Below are 23,560 nucleotides of genomic sequence, written 5' to 3' on the forward strand. Positions count from 1 at the left end.
GAAGACGTAGTCGAAGTTGGGCAAAAGGTTCAAGGCAGGTGGCAGAAATCATAGTCAAGAGTCGGGCAAAAAGTCAAAAACCAGGAATTCAATAACAAACAACACTTAGGCAGGATCAGTAAAACTGAAAGCAGCTTGGGCAACTTCCAAAATGGAGACTGGGCCTTTAAAGAGTCTCTTGGCGCCAAAAATCCGTATTCCTCGCCAGCTGATTGCCAGCTGAGACATGCGGGGAGGTAAGGGATCGGCAAAATCTCCAGGCGTGTCTTACAACTTCAGCGCAGTTGTGCTAGTGCATCTGTATCGTCTCCTGTTGACATTTTCCAACACAATTGTGTCCAATTCACAGTCACAATTGAGTTGGATGTAATGCCCCGTTGCGGTTGCAATTATGCTAGAATTATGGGAAATAACTGCATTCTCAAAAAAATGGCAAATTACATCTGAGGTTGCACTATGCACACTGCACTTGCGTTTATATATGACCCATTACTCATCTCCTGCAATGATCCTTAGATATAAAAGGATTCTCCTGTCAGAAGCCTCCTGGGTTGGGTGCCTTTCCTCTCAGGAACAATAACACCAAAAAATCAAAGTGTTTTAAAGGAGAAGGAAAGCTCCAAGACAGTTTATTGCCAACAGATTAGCCACAATAGTGCAAGCTAGAACACTATATTTATTTTTACTGCAAAATGCTTTACCATACCTGAGTAAACCGCTCTAGATACTGTCTCTGTTTGTTTAGGATAGAAGCGGCCATATAAGCTTGGTGTGACATCACTTCCTGCCTGAGTCTCTCCCTGCTCACTTACAGCTCTGAGCTCAGGTTACAGCAGGGATGGGAGGAGGGAGGGAGAGAGGAGCAAACTGAGCATGCTCAAGCCCTGCCCTGGAGATTTATGCTGAAAACAGGAAGTCTGATACAGAAGCCCATCTGTACACAATAAAAGGAAAGAAATGCCGTCTTTCTTTTGATAGAGGACTTAGAGCAGCATTACTTTGAGGGTTTACTGGTGTATTTATATAGACCTTTCTGATAAAGCTTACTTAATTTTAGCCTTTCCTTCTCCTTTAAAGTAATGGAAATATAATATATTGCACTGGTAAAATTAGTGTGTTTGCTTGAGAAACACAACTACAGTTTATATAAATAGGCTGCTGTGTAGCTATGGGGACAGCCATTCAAAGCTGAAAAAAGGAGAAAAGGCACAGGATACACAGCAGATAACAGATACACTAGGATTATTCAGGACTTACTGTATCTGTTATCTTCTGTGTATCCTGTGCTTGAATGGCTGCACCCATGGCTACACAGTAGCTTGTGTATATAAACTATAACTGTGTTTCTCAAGCAAACACACCAATTTTATTGTTACTGACTGGGCAGTATCACAGGCTCAGCACAGTGCACAGACAGCTGTGTTGGAACCATATCCCAGTCAGAACCCATCAGAAGCACTTTTTTCTTGATGGAACTTTTCGCTAGTATTGTGTCCTAACCATTATTTATTTATTTTGTATTCACAACTTCACCATTATCATTTAGTTAGACAATGTGACATTTCAGAAGAGTCCTTGACGAAACAACACTATACAAAGAAAACACAGCATGCAATACTGACCTATATACAGTACTGATTTTCAGATGTGTGTGCCAAAATTCAGATAAATCATATTATATACTTGAAGTTTTTGCTTAAGGCTGCCAACCAATTTCATTTTTTTGCAGGGAGCAAATATTGGACTTGTGTTTGCAATGATCCCAGCTGCTCTGGGGAAACTTGTGTTGGAAGGGTATGCTATGTGGCTGAAAGTTATTTGACTGAATCTGAAGTCATTTTCACGGTAAAGGGATGTTACAATAACAGCATAAAGGAGCGTTGCAATTCCAAAATGAAAAATCTAATTGAATTTTGCTGTGAGTCGGACTTTTGCAACAAAGACAAATCTCTGAATGGTAAGGTATCCTGAAATAACAGAGAAAGGTTATGAAATAAAGATGAAAAAATGTTGAAGGTTCCATGATAGCTGTTAAATTAGTTATTAATGAATGCTATTCATTTTATGATTCATTTGCTGTATTGTAAACACATCCATGATTATAGTAAAGGTAATGTGGTACCTCTATAGTACAATGTCAGGTTACATTTTGTGTCCTTCCATCAGTCAATAGATCTTCTTATGAGTTAACAGCGTGAGGGCTTGCAAAGTATTTTATCCACTATTTCCTCTCATGGGGACTTCCCTGATGCCTCTGGTACAACTAGAGGGCACAAATGTCCATGACATTCTTGCAAAAAATATAATAATTAGTGCTCAACATGGCCCTCCAAAACAGATGTGAATCTGCGAAACTGATTGCAGCTGCCTTCAACCTCTCCCTTCTCCATAACGATATTTTGCATTATAAATCAATTTATTACACTATATGGAATTCTTTCTTTTTTATATGTCATTATCAAGTCAATATTTCATGTGGGCATCTATGATTCTGCTCTAGTGTTTATGTTTGGCCTTAATGGGATAGTTAGATGAGAAGTTAGGATTAATGTCTAACTAGTTGCAGAATTTAGAATTGTCACAGTTTGGCACTACAGAAAAGAGTTTTACCACATGTGTTTTGTGATCCAGCATTCACTGATGTAAGTACCAATACACTGGTCTGATATTTGCATGCCACAAAGCATGTTTGATATATCCATGGTTTCAATATCCATATTAAAGGACATTTAACCCCCCCCCAAAAGAATTAATCAGTGGAAAGCCCTTTTGAAATAGGAGCTGTCTGCTCTTATTTTTCTAACCATCTCTCCGGAGCACAGCCTAACCCTTATATTACTCAATCTGAACAGAACATTTTATCAAAGTAAGTAACACCTGTGTAAGCCTTTATTTTCAATGTATGAACTTTACAGCTCAAATGTAAATGTCACTGATGATTTGTCAGAGGGAAAATGGCTGCCAGGTGAGAGCTGCTATTTGTTTAGGAAAATGTGATGGCAGAGGTGAACAAAGGGGATATGTGCAGTACAAATGATATGCTTTGGGTGGGGGAGATGTCCTTTACAAACTGTAATCCTGAGGCTTCCCAATAGCCACCAGACCAGTAAATAAGGGTCTATACAATTTAAAGGGATACTGTCATGGGAAAAAACATTTTTTTCAAAATGAATCAGTTAATCGTGCTGCTCCAGCAGAATTCTGCACTGAAATCCATTTCTCAAAAGAGCAAACAGATTTTGTTATATATAATTTTGAAATCTGACATGGGGCTAGACATATTGTCAATTTCCCAGCTGCCCCAAGTCATGTGACTTGGCTCTGATAAACTTCAATCACTCTTTACTGCTGTACTGCAAGTTGGAGTGATATCACCCCCCCTCCCTTTTCCCCCCCCAGCAGCCAAACAAAAGAACAATGGGAAGGTAACCAGATAACAGCTCCCTAACACAAGATAACAGCTGCCTGGTAGATCTAAGAACAACACTCAATAGTAAAAACCCATGTCTCACTGAGAAGGAAAAACAGCAGCCTGCCAGAAAGCATTTCTCTCCTAAAGTGCAGGCACAAGTCACATGACCAGGGGCAGCTGGGAAATTGACAAAATGTCTAGCCCCATGTCAGATTTCAAAATTGAATATAAAAAAATCTGTTTGCTCTTTTGAGAAATGGATTTCAGTGCAGAATTCTGCTGGAGCAGCACTATTAACTGATTCATTTTGAAAAAAAAAAAAATTCCCATGACAGTATCCCTTTAACTCTGGTCATATTTTTATAGGTTGGCACCTTGCTACAAATTTGCAATATCTTAAGAAAAGTGTCTCTTGACCAATATATTCGTCTAAGAAGCTGATCCTCACCAACTGTAGCACTTCATAAGTCAAGACCAAAGCCAATTTATAAAGGCATAATTCCACCATTGATAGTATGAGTTGGGAGTAGTGATAAGATAATTTTTTCCCCAGGTGTCGCCACAAAAAATATGCCCATAGACACCAATGGGGGAAAATAATTGTTGCGCATCAAAAAAGAATTTGTTGCCCATAAACTTGCATTAAACAATGCATTTGGCAAATTCTCGCCGTTTTTACAAATTTTTGGCAAATCGAAGCCCATCACTAGTTGGGAGTGCTACAGTTGCATGAAAGTATGGCCTTCAGAATAACTTTAACTAACTGCTAATATAATGGTGTTGAGCCCTCCAAGAATAATTAAAGCGATTGTGGCATCACTTTTATTTCTAAATTACACTGTTTACTTAACAAATAATTCACTTTACCATATAAAATTATATTCATGAACCAACAAATTTAATTTTTTTTGGTAATATTGGTGTGTAGGCAGCGATCTCAAGTCATTGTGCCTGACCATGTTTTCAAAAAGAGCTAGCACAATGTAACTGCTTTCAGATAAGCTATTTTGTCTCCTACTCAATGTAACTGGAGAAGCTGCAATGGGACTTGGATTTGTATAATTGAGTGCTATTCTCATATCTACCAGAGAGCTGTTATCTTGTGTCAGGCTGCGGGGGGGGGGGTGTTAGGGGCTTATATCACTACAATTTGCAGCACAGCAGTAAAGCGTGACGGGAGGCTATCAGAGCACAAGTCACATGAATGCGGGCACCTGGGAAACTAAAATGTCTTGCTCCATGCCAGATTTCAAAATTAAATGTTTGCTCTTTTGAAAAATGGATTTCAGTGCTGCTAGAGCAGCATGATTAACTGATGCGTTTTGAAAAGACATTTGACATTTCCCTTTACGTAAGCATTACAGTAAACTGTGAAGGAAGGGTGATCTGGCCAAAATCGCTTCAAACTTTAAAAAAAAGAGACATATTAATGCATATTTCTTGTGGGGGGTAGCAACAAATGTATGATCACAATTGTCTAAGTCACCACACAACAGCACTAGGAGGGCAGGCCACAAAGGCTTGGGCCTAGGGTAGCAAAGAACTGGGGGTGGCCAGTGCTGCCCAGTGGCTGCACCTGAAGTGGAGAGTTTGACAATTGTTTGAATCTCCCGCCCAGTACCCAGTGCTGGCAAACCGGGAGCTGCAGAGGTGAGCTGTGCAAACAGGGGGTGGGTGGGAGTGGGTTGGGTTCCTGGTGGGTGGGGCTAGCAACGGCCTAGGGGTGCAATGTTGCATAAAAACAGTTATAGCTTTTATTTTTTTGCAACAAACAGTAATGCCTTATGTTGAACAGACAGACAGCACGAGATCTCAAGCCATAGTTATCCTGCTAGACACTTTACAAGCATGTAATGATACGTTTTCTTCTGTGTCTTCAGTGAGCAAGACAACAATGGAACGCTCAGTGGGTGCACTCCTTATGGTGACAGTTCTCCCCTCCGCCATCTTTGTAGTCATCTTGTTCCTTGTCATAGTCTGGGTTTGGAAAGCAAAACTACACAGAAGAAACAGGCTGTTGGCAAGGCCCAATGACTTTGATGATGTAGACTTGCTTAAGGCATCAGTTGTTGGTGACAGCACATTGGGGGTGAGTACATTGCAGGTTAATTCTGTTCCCATGGGAAAAATTTTAAAAATGTAATTTAGGGAAGTTATGATGCACTGGATATAAAGGTATGCAAGGGCATAACAAAAACAAATGATTGAATCCACAGTAGTGTCATTTGTCTGCTGCAGTTTTTCACACTAATCAAAACACCCAAATTACCCTCCACTGCTTAATTACAATCTCATAAAAGCCCCGATGTAAAAGATTTTTAGATGATTTACACTGACAGAAATGGCTTATCACATAGTTTAAATGGCTATGTCCTAAGCCAAAAATGTGGTGCTCAGCCTTGTTTTCTGTATTAACCGTGGCTTACTGTGCTTTTTACATTAGACATCAGAATCTTGAATATTAGGAAAATCAATTTAAGAATCACACGGTCTGCAAAAGTAATGTTATATACATTTTTACATTTCCTCTACTGAAACAGTAATAAAAGACACTGAGGGGCAGATTTACTAAGGGTCGAATATCGAGGGTTAATTAACCCTCAATATTCGACCAGGAACTAAAATCGTTTGACTTCGAATATCAAAGTCGAACGATTTAGCGCTAATACTTCGATCGAACGATCGAACGATTATTCATTCGATCGAACGATTAAATCCTTCGAATCGAACGATTCGAAGGATTTTAATTCATCGATCGAACGAATATCCTTCGATCCAAAAAACATAGGCAAGCCTATGGGGACCTTCCCCATAGGCTAACATTGAGTTCGGTAGCTTTTAGCTGCCGAACTAGGGGGTCGAAGTTTTTCTTAAAGAGACAGTACTTCGATTATCGAACGATCGAATAGTCGAACGATTTTTAGTTCGAATCGTTCGATTCGAAGTCGTAGTCGAAGGTCGAACTAGCCCATTCGATGGTCGAAGTAGCCAAAAAAACACTTCGTAATTCGAAATTTTTTTTATTCGAATCCTTCACTCGAGCTTTGTAAATGTGCCCCTGAAACTTGTTTATCATAAGAAATGATGCACCTAAACTGCATAGAAGCACTAAACCTATAGTCATGACATTGCTTGGTGATATATATTATTATATATATATTATATATATATATATATATATATACATATATATATATACATATATATATATATATATATACATATATATATATACTATAGGATCCCTTATCCGGAAGACCGATATCCAGAAAGCTCCGAATTACGGAATGGCTGTCTCCCATAGACTCCATTTTATCCAAATAATCCAAATTTTTAAAAATGATTTCCTTTTTCTCTGTAGTAATAAAACAGTAGCTTGTACTTGATCCCAACTAAAATATAATTAATCCTTATTGGAAGCAAAACTAGCCTATTGGGTTTATTTAATGTTTAAATGAATTTCTAGTAGACTTAAGGCATGAAGACCCAAAGTACGGAAAGATCCGTTATCTGGAAAACCCCAGGTCCCGAGCATTCTGGATAACAGGTCCCATACCTGTATACATATATATATATATATATATATATATATATATATATATATATATATATATATTCCTCTTGATGTAATTCTAGTAAAGTTAGCTTAAAGGTGGCTTACTAGCAAGGAATTCATGGGGTAAAATTGTGGGCTTTAGTAGGTATAGAAAGCATGCTTTAAAATTCTAATGGTTATGTCTTCATAGTAAACTAAGTTTAGTTTGTTAGGGTTTATAGAAATATGGAATAAACTGAAATTTAAAGGAACAGTTCAGTATAAAAATAAAAACTAGATAAATAGAGAGGCTGTGCAAAATTAAAAATGTTTCTAATATAGTTAGTTAGCCAAAAATGTAATGTATAAAGGCTGGAGTGAGTGGGTGTCTAATATAATAGCCAGGACATTACTGTTTTTCAGCTCTCTAACTCTGAGTTAGTCAGCGACTTGAAGGGGGGCACATGGAACATAACTGTTCAGTGAGTTTGCAATTGATCCTCAGCATTCAGCTCAGATTCAAAAACAAACAGTTATGACCCATGTAGGCCCCCCCCCCCTCAAGTCACTGATCGGTTACTGCCTGGTAACCAATCAGTGGCAACCAAGAGAGCTGCAAATCAGGAAGTCTTGTTCTGGATATTATGTTAGACATCCAGTCACTCCAGCCTTTATAAATTAAATTTTTGGCTAACTAACTATATTGAAAACATTTTTTATTTTGCACAGCTATTTACCCAGTTTTTATTTTTATACTGAACAATTAATGTAAGGGTTTTAGCTTTGCTTGCTCTCTAAGAAAAATTTATGAAAAGTTCTTTCTGGCAGGAATTTCTGGATGAGTACTGCACTACTGGCAGCGGCTCAGGACTTCCATTTCTTGTGCAGAGGACTGTAGCTCGCCAAATTACATTGGTGGAGTGTGTAGGTAAGTTTTAGTATAGGGAACCTTATGAAATGCTAAATATGCTAAATGAACCACTGAGTGGCACTGGTGATTTCATAATTAGGCTTGATATTTTCTTTGTTTTTAATGACTTCTTTGACATTGTGGGACGAGTGGTGATGTCATATAGAGAAGTCTATAGAGACCTTGAGGATACAGAGGGGCCATAATCCTTTTAGAGGGTCACTTCTGACTCATGGGATTCTGTTGTGTTTCTATAACAAATATGGTTACTGTGCTTTTTATATGTGATGTAAGCATTAGTGATGTGCACCTGGGCAGTATAAGCCAATAACAAGGCAACTATTCAACGTTGAAAGCAAGTAATTTGCAGGTAAAATGTAGTCCCTGTTAAAATGTATAATGGAGCAGTAGAATTGTTAATGAATCAGATGAAAGTGAGGGTAGGACTGGCCATACCAGGAATGACTGACGTAGTTGGCCAGCTTGAATACATTGCAATATATGGACAAACAATCCCTGTTTTGTGCTTTTTTTTAGTAGCTTAATGCACAAAAGCTTCATGCTCCTTTCTCTAGTGTCAATTGTCAAAGTATACCCACACTTTATTAACAGTATATATATATATATATATATATATATATATATATATATATATATATACTGTACACACACACGACAAAAGGCCATATTAACTCATCTCTATTTGTCAGGTAAAGGTCGATATGGAGAGGTGTGGAGAGGCACATGGCAGGGAGAGAATGTGGCCGTGAAGATCTTTTCTTCCCGAGATGAGCAATCATGGTTTCGAGAGACTGAAATCTACAATACAGTTTTGCTCAGACATGAAAACATTTTAGGTAAATGAAATTCTTTCCACCTTTTCACCTTTCCTATTTTTGAAAAGGTGTGAACATTGCAGTTTGGCTAAGGCTTAATTTACAACACAACAGTTTGATAATTCAATTACTGAAGAAAAGCTGGAGATAAAAACGATTCATTTTAACTTATCTCCATAGCCCGAAAAGCAATAATTAGTGATTATAAGAGTAACTGATCTGCTACACAGATAATATCCTATGACTGGATAGAGGTAAAAGCAAATGTATCCATTTATACAGCTATTTCTTTTCTTCTTAGTTATCAGTTAAGGTTGTGGCACTTCAGCAGTTTAGAAGGGGTTGTGCTATGTAGGGTTATGTAATATGTAATCATACTACTAAGGCCCTGTTCTGAGCTTGTGTTTGAATAGAATTTATTGTTCTTTGGTGGAAGAGTACCTGGGGATGCTTAATCCTCCTACTGATCTGCTACTGGCGTTTTTTACCTCTTTGCCTATAATTCTCAGTCCATTGGGGACTGAAACTGCAGAGAAGCACCGAGCATTGTTTTACCTTTTAGAGGGAACCTGATATATTGATGGTAGGCCCATAAAAGACCTCAAAATAATTCCACTGTGAACAAGGAATTAACTGTGCCATTACCATGTCAGAGACATATGGCTAAAATAAGCTATTAGCAGCTCATTTCACTCAGCAGACAATTGGAAGCAGCCTGCCGGGAAGACAGTCGCGGTGTCCTTGTCTGCTCATCCCCCACCTGCACTTTCTGGCAGGACTGATGATACTACAGAATCTCTTTTATTCCCAGTATTAATGTGCCTGTTTTATATTACAACGCTGAGAAATTGAGCTCATTCATACTGGTGCTGTTGGCCATCTGATTTGATAGTAAGTAAAACTTACATTGTGCATTTAATTAGAATTGAATATTAATAGATGCAACATGTATGGTACAATGCCCGTGCAGTTTTTTGGGTTTTTTAAGGGATTTCATCACCAGTGTAAACCATAACATTTACATTTACAGCTGTAGATACTTATCAGTATATTTAATATATCAGGTACAGTGGCACACACCGCATGTATTGTTCCGTAGTATTTCAGCTTGCCTCAAAGGAGAACTAAAGCTTAACTAAAGAATAGGCTAGAAATGCTGTATATTATGTTTTGCGGTTCTATACCAGCCCAAGAGAACCACAACCCTTTAGCAGGGAAGATCTGTGACCCCAAAGATGCCCCAGTAGCTCCCCATCCAGTGTATAATTGCATAATTAGTGTATAATTGCATAACTGCAAAGTGTATAACCTTCTATTTATCAACATTGAACCTCATTTTCCAGTTTTCTGCCTAGTTTTCCAGTTTAGTCAAATCACTCTGCAAAGAGGCAGCATCCTGCTTGGAACTAGTTCTATACAATTTAGTATCATCAGCAAAAATAGAAACAGTACATTCAATGCCCACCTCCAAGTCATTAATAAACATATGAATATTCTGTATATGTGTTTTATAGCCAAACTCCCATGTTTTTGTTTTCTGTGTTGATGATAAGTATGTGATCTACATTATGTAATCTCTCTGAAACTATGTTTTACCTTTGCAGGGTTCATTGCATCTGACATGACTTCTAGGAACTCCAGCACCCAGTTATGGCTGATCACACACTATCATGATAATGGATCCCTTTATGATTATCTTCAGAGGACTACTGTGGATTCAGAGGGCTGCTTGAAATTGGCTCTGTCCATCATTTGTGGCTTAGTGCACCTACATGTAGAAATTTTTGCTACTCAAGGCAAAGCCGCCATTGCACATAGAGACCTAAAGAGTAGAAACATCCTTGTGAAAGACAATAAACAGTGCTGCATTGCAGATTTAGGTGAATTTGCTTATTATTATTATTATTATTACAGGTATTGGACCGGTTATCCAGAATGCTCAGGACCTGGGGGTTTTCCAGATAATGGATCTTTCCTTAATTTGGATCTTCATACCTTAAGTATGCTAGAAAATAATGTCAACATTCAATAAACCCAATAGTCTGGTTTTGCTTCCAACTAATATCTTAGTTTTGATCAAGTAAAAGGCACAGTTTTAGGTTAAGGGCACACTGAGCGATTCGGGGAGATTAGTCGCCTGGCAACTAATCGCCACGACTTTGCGGCGACCAATCTTCCCGAACGCCTTCCCTTACTCTTGCACTGGCTAAAATGAAAAATCGCCGTCGCTAAGCACATGCATCGATTTGTTTTCCGAAGTTGCCCGAAGTTTCCTCGTGAGGCAACTTTGGGCAACTTCAGAAAACAAATTGCTGCATGTGCTTAGCGCCGGCAATTTTTCATTTTAGCCAGTGCAAGAGTAAGGGAAGGCGTTCGGGAAGATTGGTCGCACAAAGTCGTGGCGATTAGTAGCCAGGCGACTAAATCTCCCCGCATCGCCCAGTGTGCCCTTACCCTTATTATTACAGACAAAAAGGAAATCATTTAAAAAATGTTAATTATTTGGATAAAATGGAGTCTATGGGAGACGGCCATTCCTTAATTCTGAGCTTTCTGGATAACGGTTATCAGATCCCATTCCTGTATTACTATATTTCATATATATTCTTAAAGTGCCAATGTATTCTGCAGGCTTGTACAGTAAAACAGTCTATACATAAAACATACAAATACTAATCAATACAGAATCCAGATCTCTTAGAAAATATATTTCATATTTTGAACATCATACATATGCATTAGTAAAGCTACAGCATAAGGCAAATTACATTTAATAGGCTGTTTTTAATCAGGTTATTGGATCAGGTAAATCCTGCATCACATTACATTTAATAGGCTGTTTTTAATCAGTTTATTGGATCAGGTATATCCTGCATTACATTACAAGTTATGTCACCAATTTCCAGCTGCCTCATCAGCTGTGTCATTGGTCACATTCACATTACAGTGGGTAGCTTAACAGCCACGTGACAGTTAGGGGCAGATTTATCAAGGGTCGAATTTCGAATTCGAATTTGTGTATTCTGCGGTCAAAGTAAAATAGTTCGATCGAACAATTAAATGCATCGAATCAACCAATTCGAACCATTTTAACATACAATCGAACGATTTTACTTCGACTTCAAAAAACTTAGAAAAATGCTGTAGATAGGTCCCCATAGGCTAACATAGCACTTTGGCAGGTTTAATTTGGCGAAGTATTGAAGTCGAAGTTTTTTTAAAGAGACAGTACTTAGATTATCGAATGGTCGAATATTCAAACTATTTCATTTCAAATCGAATTTGAAGTAAATTCAAAGTCATAGTATCCTATTTGATGATCGAAGTATCCAAAAAAATTACTTTGAATTTTGAATTTTTATACTTCGAAAATTCCCTCGAATTCACTTCGACCCTTGATAAATCTGCCCCTTACTGTTGGATAGCATATGATCTGTCCAATTAATGATGCTCCATGTCACCTAGTGTATGGCCATGTTTACCTTGCCCAAACATCCCAAGGGAAAGTTGAGGGAAGAATTGGAATTATACAAAACAGGTATATTGGGTTAATCTTTGTAACAATATCTGTAGCATTTATGCAGTGAATATAATGGGAAATTCTGCAACAGCCAAGTAACTGTACCTACACCAGCAGTCTGGTAATTTCTGGCTTAATACCTGTATGATATATTGGATTGAAACATTCTGCTTTTTTTGTTGCCTTTTTTTCTGAAATAACACAAATATATTTTATTTTAGGCCTGGCAGTTATGCATTCTCAGAACGGGGATTACCTGGATATTGGGAACAACCCACGGGTTGGAACCAAGCGTTATATGGCACCAGAAGTCCTTGATGAAACCATACGCACAGATTCATTTGAGTCATACAAACAGACAGACTTATGGGCGTATGGACTGGTTTTGTGGGAAATATGCAGAAGAACTGTTGTAAATGGTGAGTTAAACTCAAATGTAAACAGAAATGGAAATAAATACCCCAAAATCCAGCCCAAGGTTAGGCTCATTAGAAATACCTTGTTATTTTGATGTATGCGTGCAGTTGTGCTATGCAAATATAATAGCATTACATAATCACATGGTAGTTAAGGCTCTACAGACTCCAAAATGGCAACTTTAGTCTTATACCATATCTATTAATACCAGAAGCCTAGTACTAGTAGTAAAAAAAGCCATCCAACCCTTTCTTGAAACTATCTAATAGACCATCCTGTACAGAGAGCTTTTTGGCAAGGGTTGGCATCAGGGTTGCCATTAGGGGTATCAAGCAGGATTTCTATCAGAGGCATTTGTCTGACGAACTATATTACCTAATCTTGTAAGCAAAAGGTGATAGGGCTGTAAACACCATCCCAGCAAACTTTGTACACTTAGGGGCAGATTTATCAAGGGTCGAAGTGAATTCAAGGGAATTTTCGAAGTAAAAAAATTCAAAGTAATTTTTTGGATACTTCGACCATCGAATAGGATACTACACTTCAACTTCGATTCGAAGTAAAATAGTTAGAATATTTGACCATTCGATGATCGAAGTACTGTCTCTTTAAAAAAATTTAGACTTCAATACTTTGCTAAATTAAACCTACCGAAGTGCTATGTTAGCCTATGGGGACCTTCTAGAGCAGTTTTCTAAGTTTATTGAAGTTGAAGAAAAATCGTTCAATCGATCGATGAAATCCTTTGAATCGTTCGATTCGAAGGATTTAATCTTTCGATCGAACGATTTTTCTTCGACCGCAAATGGCCAAATTCAATGAAAAAAACTTCAACTTCGATATTCGAAGCTGAAGTACTTCAATTCGATGGTCGAATTTCGACGTTTTTTTCAACTTCGAAGTTCGACCCTTGATAAATCTGCCCCTTAAAGTCTTTTCTTCACAGGGTGCACGCAATAAAGTATGTTCACCTCCGCAGACCTCCAATTCAAGTGTAAAAGGATCGCAGCACTCCATTTTCACGTTAAAACCGCCTTTATTTTAAATGTAGCATAGCGACCTTAAAAGGACCTTTTGTGTCCGAAACGTCGCTATGCTACATTTAAAATAAAGGCGGTTTTAACGCAAAATTGGAGTGCTGTGATCCTTGTACACTTGATAGTGCTGTAAACTACAGTATAAAATTTGACTGTGCACACATTACATTATTTGGCTGAAATGGCTTTAGCTGGTCCACACATATGGATAGACAGAATGCCTTGATCCATGCAATTAAAATATGACCCTCTCACTGTGACTTCTGGTCAGTGAATGATATAGCAATAACTTATTACAATATTTATAAGTGCCGAGTGAAGACCATTATTCCAGGACCCCTGCTGAAAATCAGTGGTTCTTATAGTGTTGGTATACTAAGGAGAAACACCAGGGGATAGTAGTGTACACTGCAGAGAAGTCATATATAATATCATGTAAAGCAAGGCACTCACAGGACTTAAAATATGGTGAAAAAGAGATAAAGTTTATTTATTATTCCAACGTTTAGGTCTTCCTTGAGACCTTTGTCCCTATGTCCCTATTCAGATTTAGTTTGGCAAAATATTTCACGGAGGATTCGGGGGTTCAGCTGAATCCAAAATAGTGGATTCAGTGCATCCCTAATATATATATATTTTATTGCTTTACTGCGGATTCATTAACTTTCTGATAATAAGCACATGATCTTTTTAGAGCATAGATGTGTCAAGCATATAAATAGCATTGCCGGTGTTTAGTCAGTCCTGACCTTTTAACTCCCCTTATAAAATGACCCAAGTTGTGCCAAGTGCCAATTAATATGTTAATTAGAGATGGGCGCAGGCCAAAAGACCTTTTCTGAAATACTGCTTTGTGTGCAGATGTCAGTTATGCCTCTTGACATTTATTTAATTATTTTTATCTTCCTATTCCAGCGTTTGCCAAATTTTGACATAAATATCTAGTTTGTGAGACACCAGAAGAAAAAAACATTTGGATAGGTTGTCATTATTAGCATCCTTCACTAGTTATTTAATACTGGTTTCTGTTATCAAAATGATGTTAAATGGCTGTGTTTCAAAAGTCCAATGGTAAATAAATACTTTTATTTATGAGCACTGTATATAGACATGTGAAACTATCTAATACTGTATGTTGTTAGCTTATACAGATCTTGTACAATTTTGCCAATGACAGCAAAATGTGATTGGTTAATGGTGTTCATGTTGTTGCATGGCCCCTACTGAGCAGATCATTTTACTCAACTTGTACTGGTCTGTATACAGTATGTAATAATGGCTGAACTCACACTTCTTCTATGTAACAACACTGCAGCATATGTCAGTGCTTTATAAATACCTGATAATAACATGGTAATAATACTCCCATATTGATAGTCCCTGGTTTTCTGTTTGGACATCTGAGCACTTTATCTTAAAGGAACACTATAATCTAAAAAACAAATGACTCCTAAAAACATATATGACCCTGAGGGGTGCAAGTGCAAGAGCAGTAAAGGTCACTTTAAGAGCTTCTAAATGACACCCATTGGATGCCACCCAGCCGGTAAAATCTATAGCTAGGGCCAGGGCCGGAACTACTAAATCACTAGAAATGTGATTGCTGTCATATTTCTGTTTTTTTTTTCCAAACTTTTTTAATGTATTTTTAAAAGGTAAATAACATAATTTAAAATGGAGAAACCGTACATTGTACTGTATGCTTGTTATGACAAAATGAGTATACAAATATCATTGTTCCATGAGTTTGTTGATCAACATCAGTCACTTTTAACAAGGTTTCTTTATATCAGTATAACACAATAAAATTTGAAAATAGACAGATGGGAGTAGGAAACAGAATAGAAAGAAAGAGGGGAAGGGGAGAGAGTAAGAAGCATTTGAGAAGGGGAATTGAGGGGGGAGCGAGAGCTTCTCATGTCATTTGCGACAGTTAGGAGGTAGCTTCCACTGATGTAGGTATAGGCGTTGGGGAGAGAGAAGTAGGAGGAGGCGAGTCTCTTTTTTGCCTACTTGCTCTTTGGTTGCTAGGTAAGTTCTCCTCTGAGAGAGTTTTCTGCCCACCATTTAGTATATCTGAAGGGGGCTAGTAATTTTTGTTGTTTTTGTCCTTCCAATATGTCTAGGTATTTTCTCCAAATATCAAAGAAAAGTGAGCCTTTGAGTTCCTTGTCTTGCAATGCCAAGACCCATTGGAGTTGTATTGTGTACAGTAATTTGCGTTCCCATAATTGTTTTGGAGGTGGTTGTGTGTTAGTCCAATATTCCAAGATGGTTTTAACTGTGGTTAGTACCATTATATCTGTTAGCTTTGATGGTGTTGTCAGTGGGTGTGGGATATAATCCCAATAGTATTTGTGGGTTTGTCCGAGTTTTTGTGATTTTGCACCAACTTGCTATATGTGATAGAACCGTACTCCATAGAGCAATTAATTTAGTACATGACACAGTGCATGTTCTAAAGTGGCGTCAGCATGACATTTGGGTGTCTGTGTTAGGCCGATTTTGTGTGCTATTTTGGGTGACACATATGCTCTATGGAGGAGACTAAGGGCTACCTCTTGGAAGTATACTGCTGATAAAGCTTTTCTGTGCTTCATATATGCTGTTGTAATTTGGTTTATTGTTGTGTTTGGTATGACATGGCCATCTCGATATTCCCTCTGTACGTAAGTTGTAGTTTATATTTGGTCTAATGATAGTAGCATATACTCCAGATGTTGTAAGAAGCCGTCCCTTATTTGCCTTTGTTAAGACATCCAATGGATTATTTGTTAATTGTGTTTTTATACCCCGAATCACTAGCTCTGCATAGCTTTTGACTTGCAGGTATGCAAAGATATGGCTGTTAGGGAGGCCATATTTGGATTGTAGTTCTGGGAATTTATATATTGTGCTCGTGTTGGGGTTAAGGAGTGAACCAATCATGGTTAAGCCTTTGGAGTGCAATAGTTTGAAACGGGGATCTGCTTTAGCATCTTGGAAGCGATTATTGCTTAATATGGGCAGAAAAAGTGATAGTTTGTATGTACCGAATAATTTGGTTCTGATTTTTCACTGTGCTTCATTGTGGTGTGGATCAGTGGATTAGTTTGGCAGTGGTTTGGAATTTCCGAGGGTAGGGCATGTAGCGGATAGGCTAAGGAGATATTTGGTGTGAAGTTTTGATCTCTTTGAGTATCGGTGTACATATTCTCTTGGTTGATCCAGTCTTTGGCTATTCGCATGAGACTAGCCAAACTGTAATATTTTAATAATGGTAGGTTAAGTCCGCCATTGCTTTTAGGTTGCGCTAGCTTTGCTGTCATATTTCTAACACTCTATGAAACCCTCCCTTCCCTGACCCTTACATGGTTAGACCCACCTATTCCCTGCCCATTTCTCCAATTGAAGTCATATACAGTAATTGCATGATAGCACAGTGATTTTTTTCATGTTTGCTATTATTGGTGCGTTTACAGCCCCTTTATGCTAAAATAAACATTATATATATACTTTGATTTTACAATCCTGGAGGGGGTGCATTTTTTGGAGTGTTTGCCTATATCCAGTTTGATGTGTCCATACTAAAGCTGACAATCCATGGGTACTGGTAGTTTTGCATGTTCTGTGAGGTTTTATCACAGAGAAGGCCTGTGCCACCCTGGAGGGAAAGGGCCACATCCAGGCCTAATGCAGTTTTCTATCTGACTGTAGTTTGGATGGGGTGGCCAACATTTTGGCTCCAATAAGCTTCCAATTCAAATAAGCAACTGGAAAATAATTTAGGTGTATTTCATAGCTTTAGCGGATATTGTTTTATATTTTACATTATGTAACTGTGGGTTTGTTGCTGATGATTTAATTAGTGAATGTATGCTTGTAGCTTTGCTGTCGTGAGTAATGTTACCCATTCAGAGACTAATGATTTGTCTTTTTCCATATAACTATTCCCTGTAATTTCTTACATTGCGGTATCAGTACAGAAAGTTTATCACTTTTTTTGATTCCATTTATAAAAATGGGAGACCTGTAAAGCAAAGCATTTTTATTTAACAGACACAACAGATGGCAAGTTCTCTCTCTTCCTGATGCATCAGTTACTTTGTGACAACCAGTCTGCAAAACAGCTTTGTTGCCTAGAAATGTATGCCAATCAGAATTCTTTCCCTCACTTCTCATACCTCTGTAGTTCTTACAAAAGGTTACTTTTTGCCCCCTGCTTTCATTTTTGCAGGGCTAAGCGGCACAACAAGAAAGTGGCAGCATTCTAATTTCGGTACATTCTTGGTTATTTCTGACAAATAGTAACAGATTGCTTTCTTTCACACGAAAACCAGACAGAGAGATCTTTAGAATACAGAAACTTATGGAAAGAAATAAAAAAATGTCTTGTATGTAAACCCTGCAAAGAGTGAGTTGTGGAAGAGGTCTAAGGCTAAGTAAAGTAGAATGGAAATGCTTCTGATTGGGCTAAAATTGTTACACAAAAAAGAGACTGATGAATACACATTCCCTGACCCCATGTTTTACCAGGAATTCATTCTGTGCAAGGTTTATTATCATATAAATATTAAAGTAAACACCACCATATGGTGGTCCTAACTTCCTATGGACAAATTTGTCATTGTCTTATTGGGTATCTTTTTTGCATTATCTTAGAAAAGTGTCCCCTGACCAATACACTTATCTAAAACTGGACATACACCTTGCCCAGTTTAGCCTCCAACAAGCTGCTCCAAATTGTCATGATCCAATAATTCAGCACCAAGGTGGAAAGCTGTATAACAATGGGGCTTATGGTGACTAAGGTTGCTTACTAAGGGCCCCGGTACAAAAAGCCATTGATGGTGAGGGCCCCTTATAAGTTAAAAAAAACTATGGTGCCAGGGCCTCCCATAAAAGTTTTTTAAAAAATATTGGTGGTCAGAGCCCCCCTACAAGTTAAAAAAAATAATTGGTGACCAGCCCCCCCATAAAAGTTTTAAAAAAAAAAAACATTGGCGCCAGGGACAATCATTGTTGGTCAGGGCCCCAAATAAAAAGAAACATTGGGGCCCCAGAGAATATATTTTTTTAAAAACAATGGTTGCAAGGGTCTTTAGAGTATTAAAATAATATATCGGTGGCTAGGAGTTTAATAGTACAAAATAAAAAACACTGGTGTTCAGTAGAACTGAACTCATGGCTTCAAGACTTCAATTTTATCTACTTTCCTAGCTTCTTTTTCGCAACTTTGGGTCTTTCTGCGGCTTCGGGTCTTTCTGCGGCTTCGGGTCTTTTTGCAACTTCGGCTCTTTTTGCTGCTTTGGGTCTTTTCGCAGCTTCGGGACTTCGACTTTGGCTCCTTTCGTTGCATCAGATCTTTTTGTGGCTTTGGGACATCAACAATCTGATGCAGGCCCGGATTTGTGGAAAGGCCACCTAGGCCCGGGCCTAGGGTGGCAGGATTTTAGGGGGGCGGCATGCTGTCGAACCACACCCACATTGGTTCAAAAACACTGGGGATGCACTGGAGATACAATAATTTTTTTAATTTCCCGTGCACCAATCCCTATTGCTCCTGTCCCCCTGGAGGGGACAGGGGCGATGAACGGTAGTGGGCCTAGTGGCATCCACTATTTGAAAAACCGGCCCTGATCTGATGGGGACATTGCGAGGCAAGATTCTCAATCTGGACGGTTAGGCCATTGAAAGGGACCATAAATGGCTCAATAAGCTGTTGAAGTTTAGAAGGGATGTGTATGGCCAGAATAACACATTGACCACTGATGCAGTGATGCGCAACAGGTTCCGTGAGGGCCACATCTGCTGCCTGCACATATATTAGGGAGAGCACAGGTGTCTGGTATATATGCACACAATATTAATCTATTGACATCCATTTTCAATTCAAAATCCATAAAGTGAAACTTAATTCACTAGGTACTTCAGTTTACCTTGAATAAAGAAAATGTTGATTCCTTTCTATTTTTGTAGTGGGGTGCCTGATACGTCATTTCCTTTGCGCAGGTGTGAGCATGCAAGAAAATTTGGATATTAATATATACAGACATTGGATCAGTTATCCGAAAACCCGCTATACAGAAAGCTCAGCATTACAGGGAGGCCATCTCCCATAGTCTCCATTTTAATCAAATAATTAACCATATAATTAATGCTTCTTAGGGGCAAAACATTTCTGTTGAGTTTAATGTTTAAATATTTTTTTAGCAGACTCAGTGGATTATTTACTAAAGTCCAATTTTTTGTGGTCGGACTTTTAAAGGGGAAAACACAATTTTTTTTAAAAAAAACCAAAATCTTTTGTGATTTATTCAACTCCGAGGGTGTTAAAAGTCCGAATAAAAAAATATTCCATCTCAAACCTGCTGAGATCATGTAGAAGTCAATGGCAGATGTACCGTTTGCAATTGGAAGATGGGGTTTCGTACAATAATCCGAAGATTTTGTATTTTTGGGCAATAATCTGAAAAAGAAAAAAAAACGTACGATTTGGATGTTTTTTTACGATTTAATGAAGTCTTTTCCTGCACTAGATTTTTTAGTGAAAATGTATTGATAAATAAGGTAAAAAACATTGCGGGCATTTGGTTTTAACAAAATAGTGAGAAATTTGATAAATAACCCCCTTAAAGTATGGAGATCCCAATTACAGAAAGATCCCTTATCAGGAAAGCCCCAGGTCCTGAGCATTCTGGATAACAGGTCCCATACCTGTATAATGATACAATCAGATTTAATTTAATGAGAAGACCTTATCTTACCTAAATTCCAGATTTTCCCCATAGAACCAGATGGAATTCAATAAGAAAAACTTATCACACATGTAAACTTCCAAGTCCATGGGAAAAACTGGACCTGAATTAGGACAAAAGTTTTCTCTCCTCTTCATCTCGCTCATAATTTTTCACATAATAAAACTTAAATATTTTTTTTCATTGATTTAAATGTGGCCCTTTATCCTATATCAGCAGAAGGTGGGTGTAGGACAGGAGGGGTACTGATAGGCTCTTTCCCCTGGACCCATAAATCACCCTAAGCACATTTCCCCATTATTCACCACAAAGTTGCCATGATTTACATCAGAGCATACAAGTTTTGTATCCAATCATGTAAAAGAGTGAATCCACCGCTCATTCTGCAGGCTATGTGCCTGGTCTTGTATTCACATTTTAATGTTTTGTAATTCAACATCAAAAGAATTTTAGATGTATTAAGCTTCCAAAGCAGAACTTGTGCTTGACATTGGTGCAAATTGGACACTCCGCGCCTGCAAATCAGGTCTTTGATTTGTACTGGTTTTGTTTTCTACAAGAGATTAGCTGTAAATTATAAACACTGTAATCTGGTGTCAGCACTGAGGTCCATGATTAAAGCTGCCATTACATTCAATCAGCACTCTGTTTATTCAACACTGATTAGGAAACTAGTAGAATTGGAGATGAGCTTGGAAAGCTGCCATGCTTCTCCCAGCCTCATGCCATAAATCTGAAATGCGGAATCATTCCCACCATGAACGAGTTCTGCCTAATCATGATGTTCCAGGGGCTTGACATTGAGTTTATTCCAGGTTTGCAGTACAGTCACAATGTTGTTATGGAGTCTGAATTCCACCCACACAATTCCCCCAGTTCTACAGAATCTAGAATGTGTGGTGGGCGGTTACAGAAGAATGGAGAATTGACCCAGTTATGTGGTGGAAGTGCTTGAAAAGCACAGGGATATGAGAAAAGAGCAAAGCAATTGAGAGTATCCTCATAAATACCAGCAATTTGGCTGAATTTCTACTTCATATATCAGATGTCATCATCTCGGAGTTCCATGAAACTCCTCGGTAACTTATAATATCCTTATATTTTACAATAGGGGGTACTTTATTCACTATATATATATATATAAATCAGTGCTTTATTCGACACAACATGTTTCGAGCTAGGCTCTTTGTCAAGTGTAATACAAAAAAGACACCATACAACCCTATATAGTTTAAACCACACCCATCATTTGTAGTAATCGGATGCAGGTTATTGCTGTTAGGTAATTATTCAGCCTGACCCATTCGAAAAAAGTTATACAGACAATTTACAAAGTCCCATAGTGTGTAGACAATTTTCATATTAATCACAGCACGAAACATAACTGTGCATTTCCAAATCCATAACGTGGACAGTGAATCTGTAAATATGACATAATAAAAATTACTTTAAAACGCTTAAAAACAATTACCTGGGTACTGCTCTAAGAGCCTACCCTGAGCCAGCTAAATTTAGTCATAGGACATCAAACGATATCTCAATATCTATAATAGAAACATTCTTACCCTTAAGTAGAGAATTTCACATTCATAATATTAGTCAATAAGTATCCATTTTATCTGGAAGGGAAAAGATCAAAAATTGTATCAAAAGGATTAATGAATATGTTACAAGATATAAATAGTGTAAATTTCACAGGAAGCTGCTAATACTCCAGTGTTCATTTAGACCTTCTGGATGTAAGATATTCAATTTTTTAATCCACTTTGCTTCTTCTTGAAGTAATAATTTAAGCATATTGCCCCCTCTTTGTGGTTTACAGATCACTTCTATCACTTGCCATTTGAGCTGTGATAAGTTGTGTTTAAAAGAAGAGAAATGTCTTGAAATGGGCGTATCTGTTTGAGTCCCTACTTTGAAATTACGTATATTGGATCTATGTTCTTTGATTCTCTCTTAACTGGACGGGATGTTTGTCCTATACTGTATATACTAGTCCACACGGGCATTTCAATAGATATACCACGTTTGAGCTTTCACACGTAGCATAGGAATGAAGCTTTAATCCCTTACCATTTATAGGGTGGTGTACAACTTCCCCTTTAATGATAGATGAACAGCATATGCAACTAAGGCATGGGAAGGTTCCCTTTTTTGGTGGTCCTTGAAAGAGGGACTGTGATTTATTGGGCTTTACGAGGTTCTGCTGGACACAATTTATCGTGTAATGTCTGTCCTCTAGTATAGCAAAACATTGGAATTTCACTACAATGACGTTTCAGTGATTTATCATGCTGCAACATGGGCCAAAACTTTTTAATCACCTTTTCAATCTGAGCGCTTGCTCGTGAAAATTTACTGACAAATGTCATTCTCTTATTATTTTTTGGTACAGATTTATGGGCTAATAATTCACTTCTAGATGATAGAAGTGATCTGTAAACCACAAAGAGGGGGCAATATGCTTAAATTATTACTTCAAGAAGAAGCAAAGTGGATTAAAAAATTGAATATCTTACATCCAGAAGGTCTAAATGAACACTGGAGTATTAGCAGCTTCCTGTGAAATTTACACTACAGTATTTATATCTTGTAACATATTCATTAATCCTTTTGATACAATTTTTGATCTTTTCCCTTCCAGATAAAATGGATACTTATTGACTAATATTATGAATGTGAAATTCTCTACTTAAGGGTAAGAATGTTTCTATTATAGATATTGAGATATCGTTTGATGTCCTATGACTAAATTTAGCTGGCTCAGGGTAGGCTCTTAGAGCAGTACCCAGGTAATTGTTTTTAAGCGTTTTAAAGTAATTTTTATTATGTCATATTTACAGATTCACTGTCCACGTTATGGATTTGGAAATGCACAGTTATGTTTCGTGCTGTGATTAATATGAAAATTGTCTACACACTATGGGACTTTGTAAATTGTCTGTATAACTTTTTTCGAATGGGGTCAGGCTGAATAATTACCTAACAGCAATAACCTGCATCGGATTACTACTAATGATGGGTGTGGTTTAAACTATATAGGGTTGTATGGTGTTTCTTTTGTATTACACTTGACAAAGAGCCTAGCTCGAAACATGTTGTGTCGAATAAAGCACTGATTTTGCAGCAACCCACTGCGTTGGACTGAAATTCATC

General features: G+C 37.8%; 1 protein-coding gene across 2 annotated transcripts in view; it reads left to right on the forward strand.

The window, feature by feature from the left end:
• The window catches only part of acvrl1.S (activin A receptor type 1 S homeolog), a 41,884-nt gene that overhangs the window by 14,435 nt on the left and 3,889 nt on the right, over positions 1–23,560 (forward strand). For both annotated transcript variants that reach the window (XM_041584361.1, XM_041584362.1), the window contains 6 exons: positions 1,730–1,957; positions 5,293–5,501; positions 7,776–7,875; positions 8,568–8,714; positions 10,298–10,573; positions 12,435–12,632. In XM_041584361.1, the coding sequence (XP_041440295.1) occupies positions 1,730–1,957; positions 5,293–5,501; positions 7,776–7,875; positions 8,568–8,714; positions 10,298–10,573; positions 12,435–12,632 (1,158 nt within the window). The remainder of the gene's footprint in view (positions 1–1,729; positions 1,958–5,292; positions 5,502–7,775; positions 7,876–8,567; positions 8,715–10,297; positions 10,574–12,434; positions 12,633–23,560) is intronic.

This window comes from Xenopus laevis, chromosome 2S (assembly GCF_017654675.1).
Source record: "Xenopus laevis strain J_2021 chromosome 2S, Xenopus_laevis_v10.1, whole genome shotgun sequence".
NCBI classification, from domain to species: Eukaryota; Metazoa; Chordata; class Amphibia; order Anura; family Pipidae; genus Xenopus; species Xenopus laevis.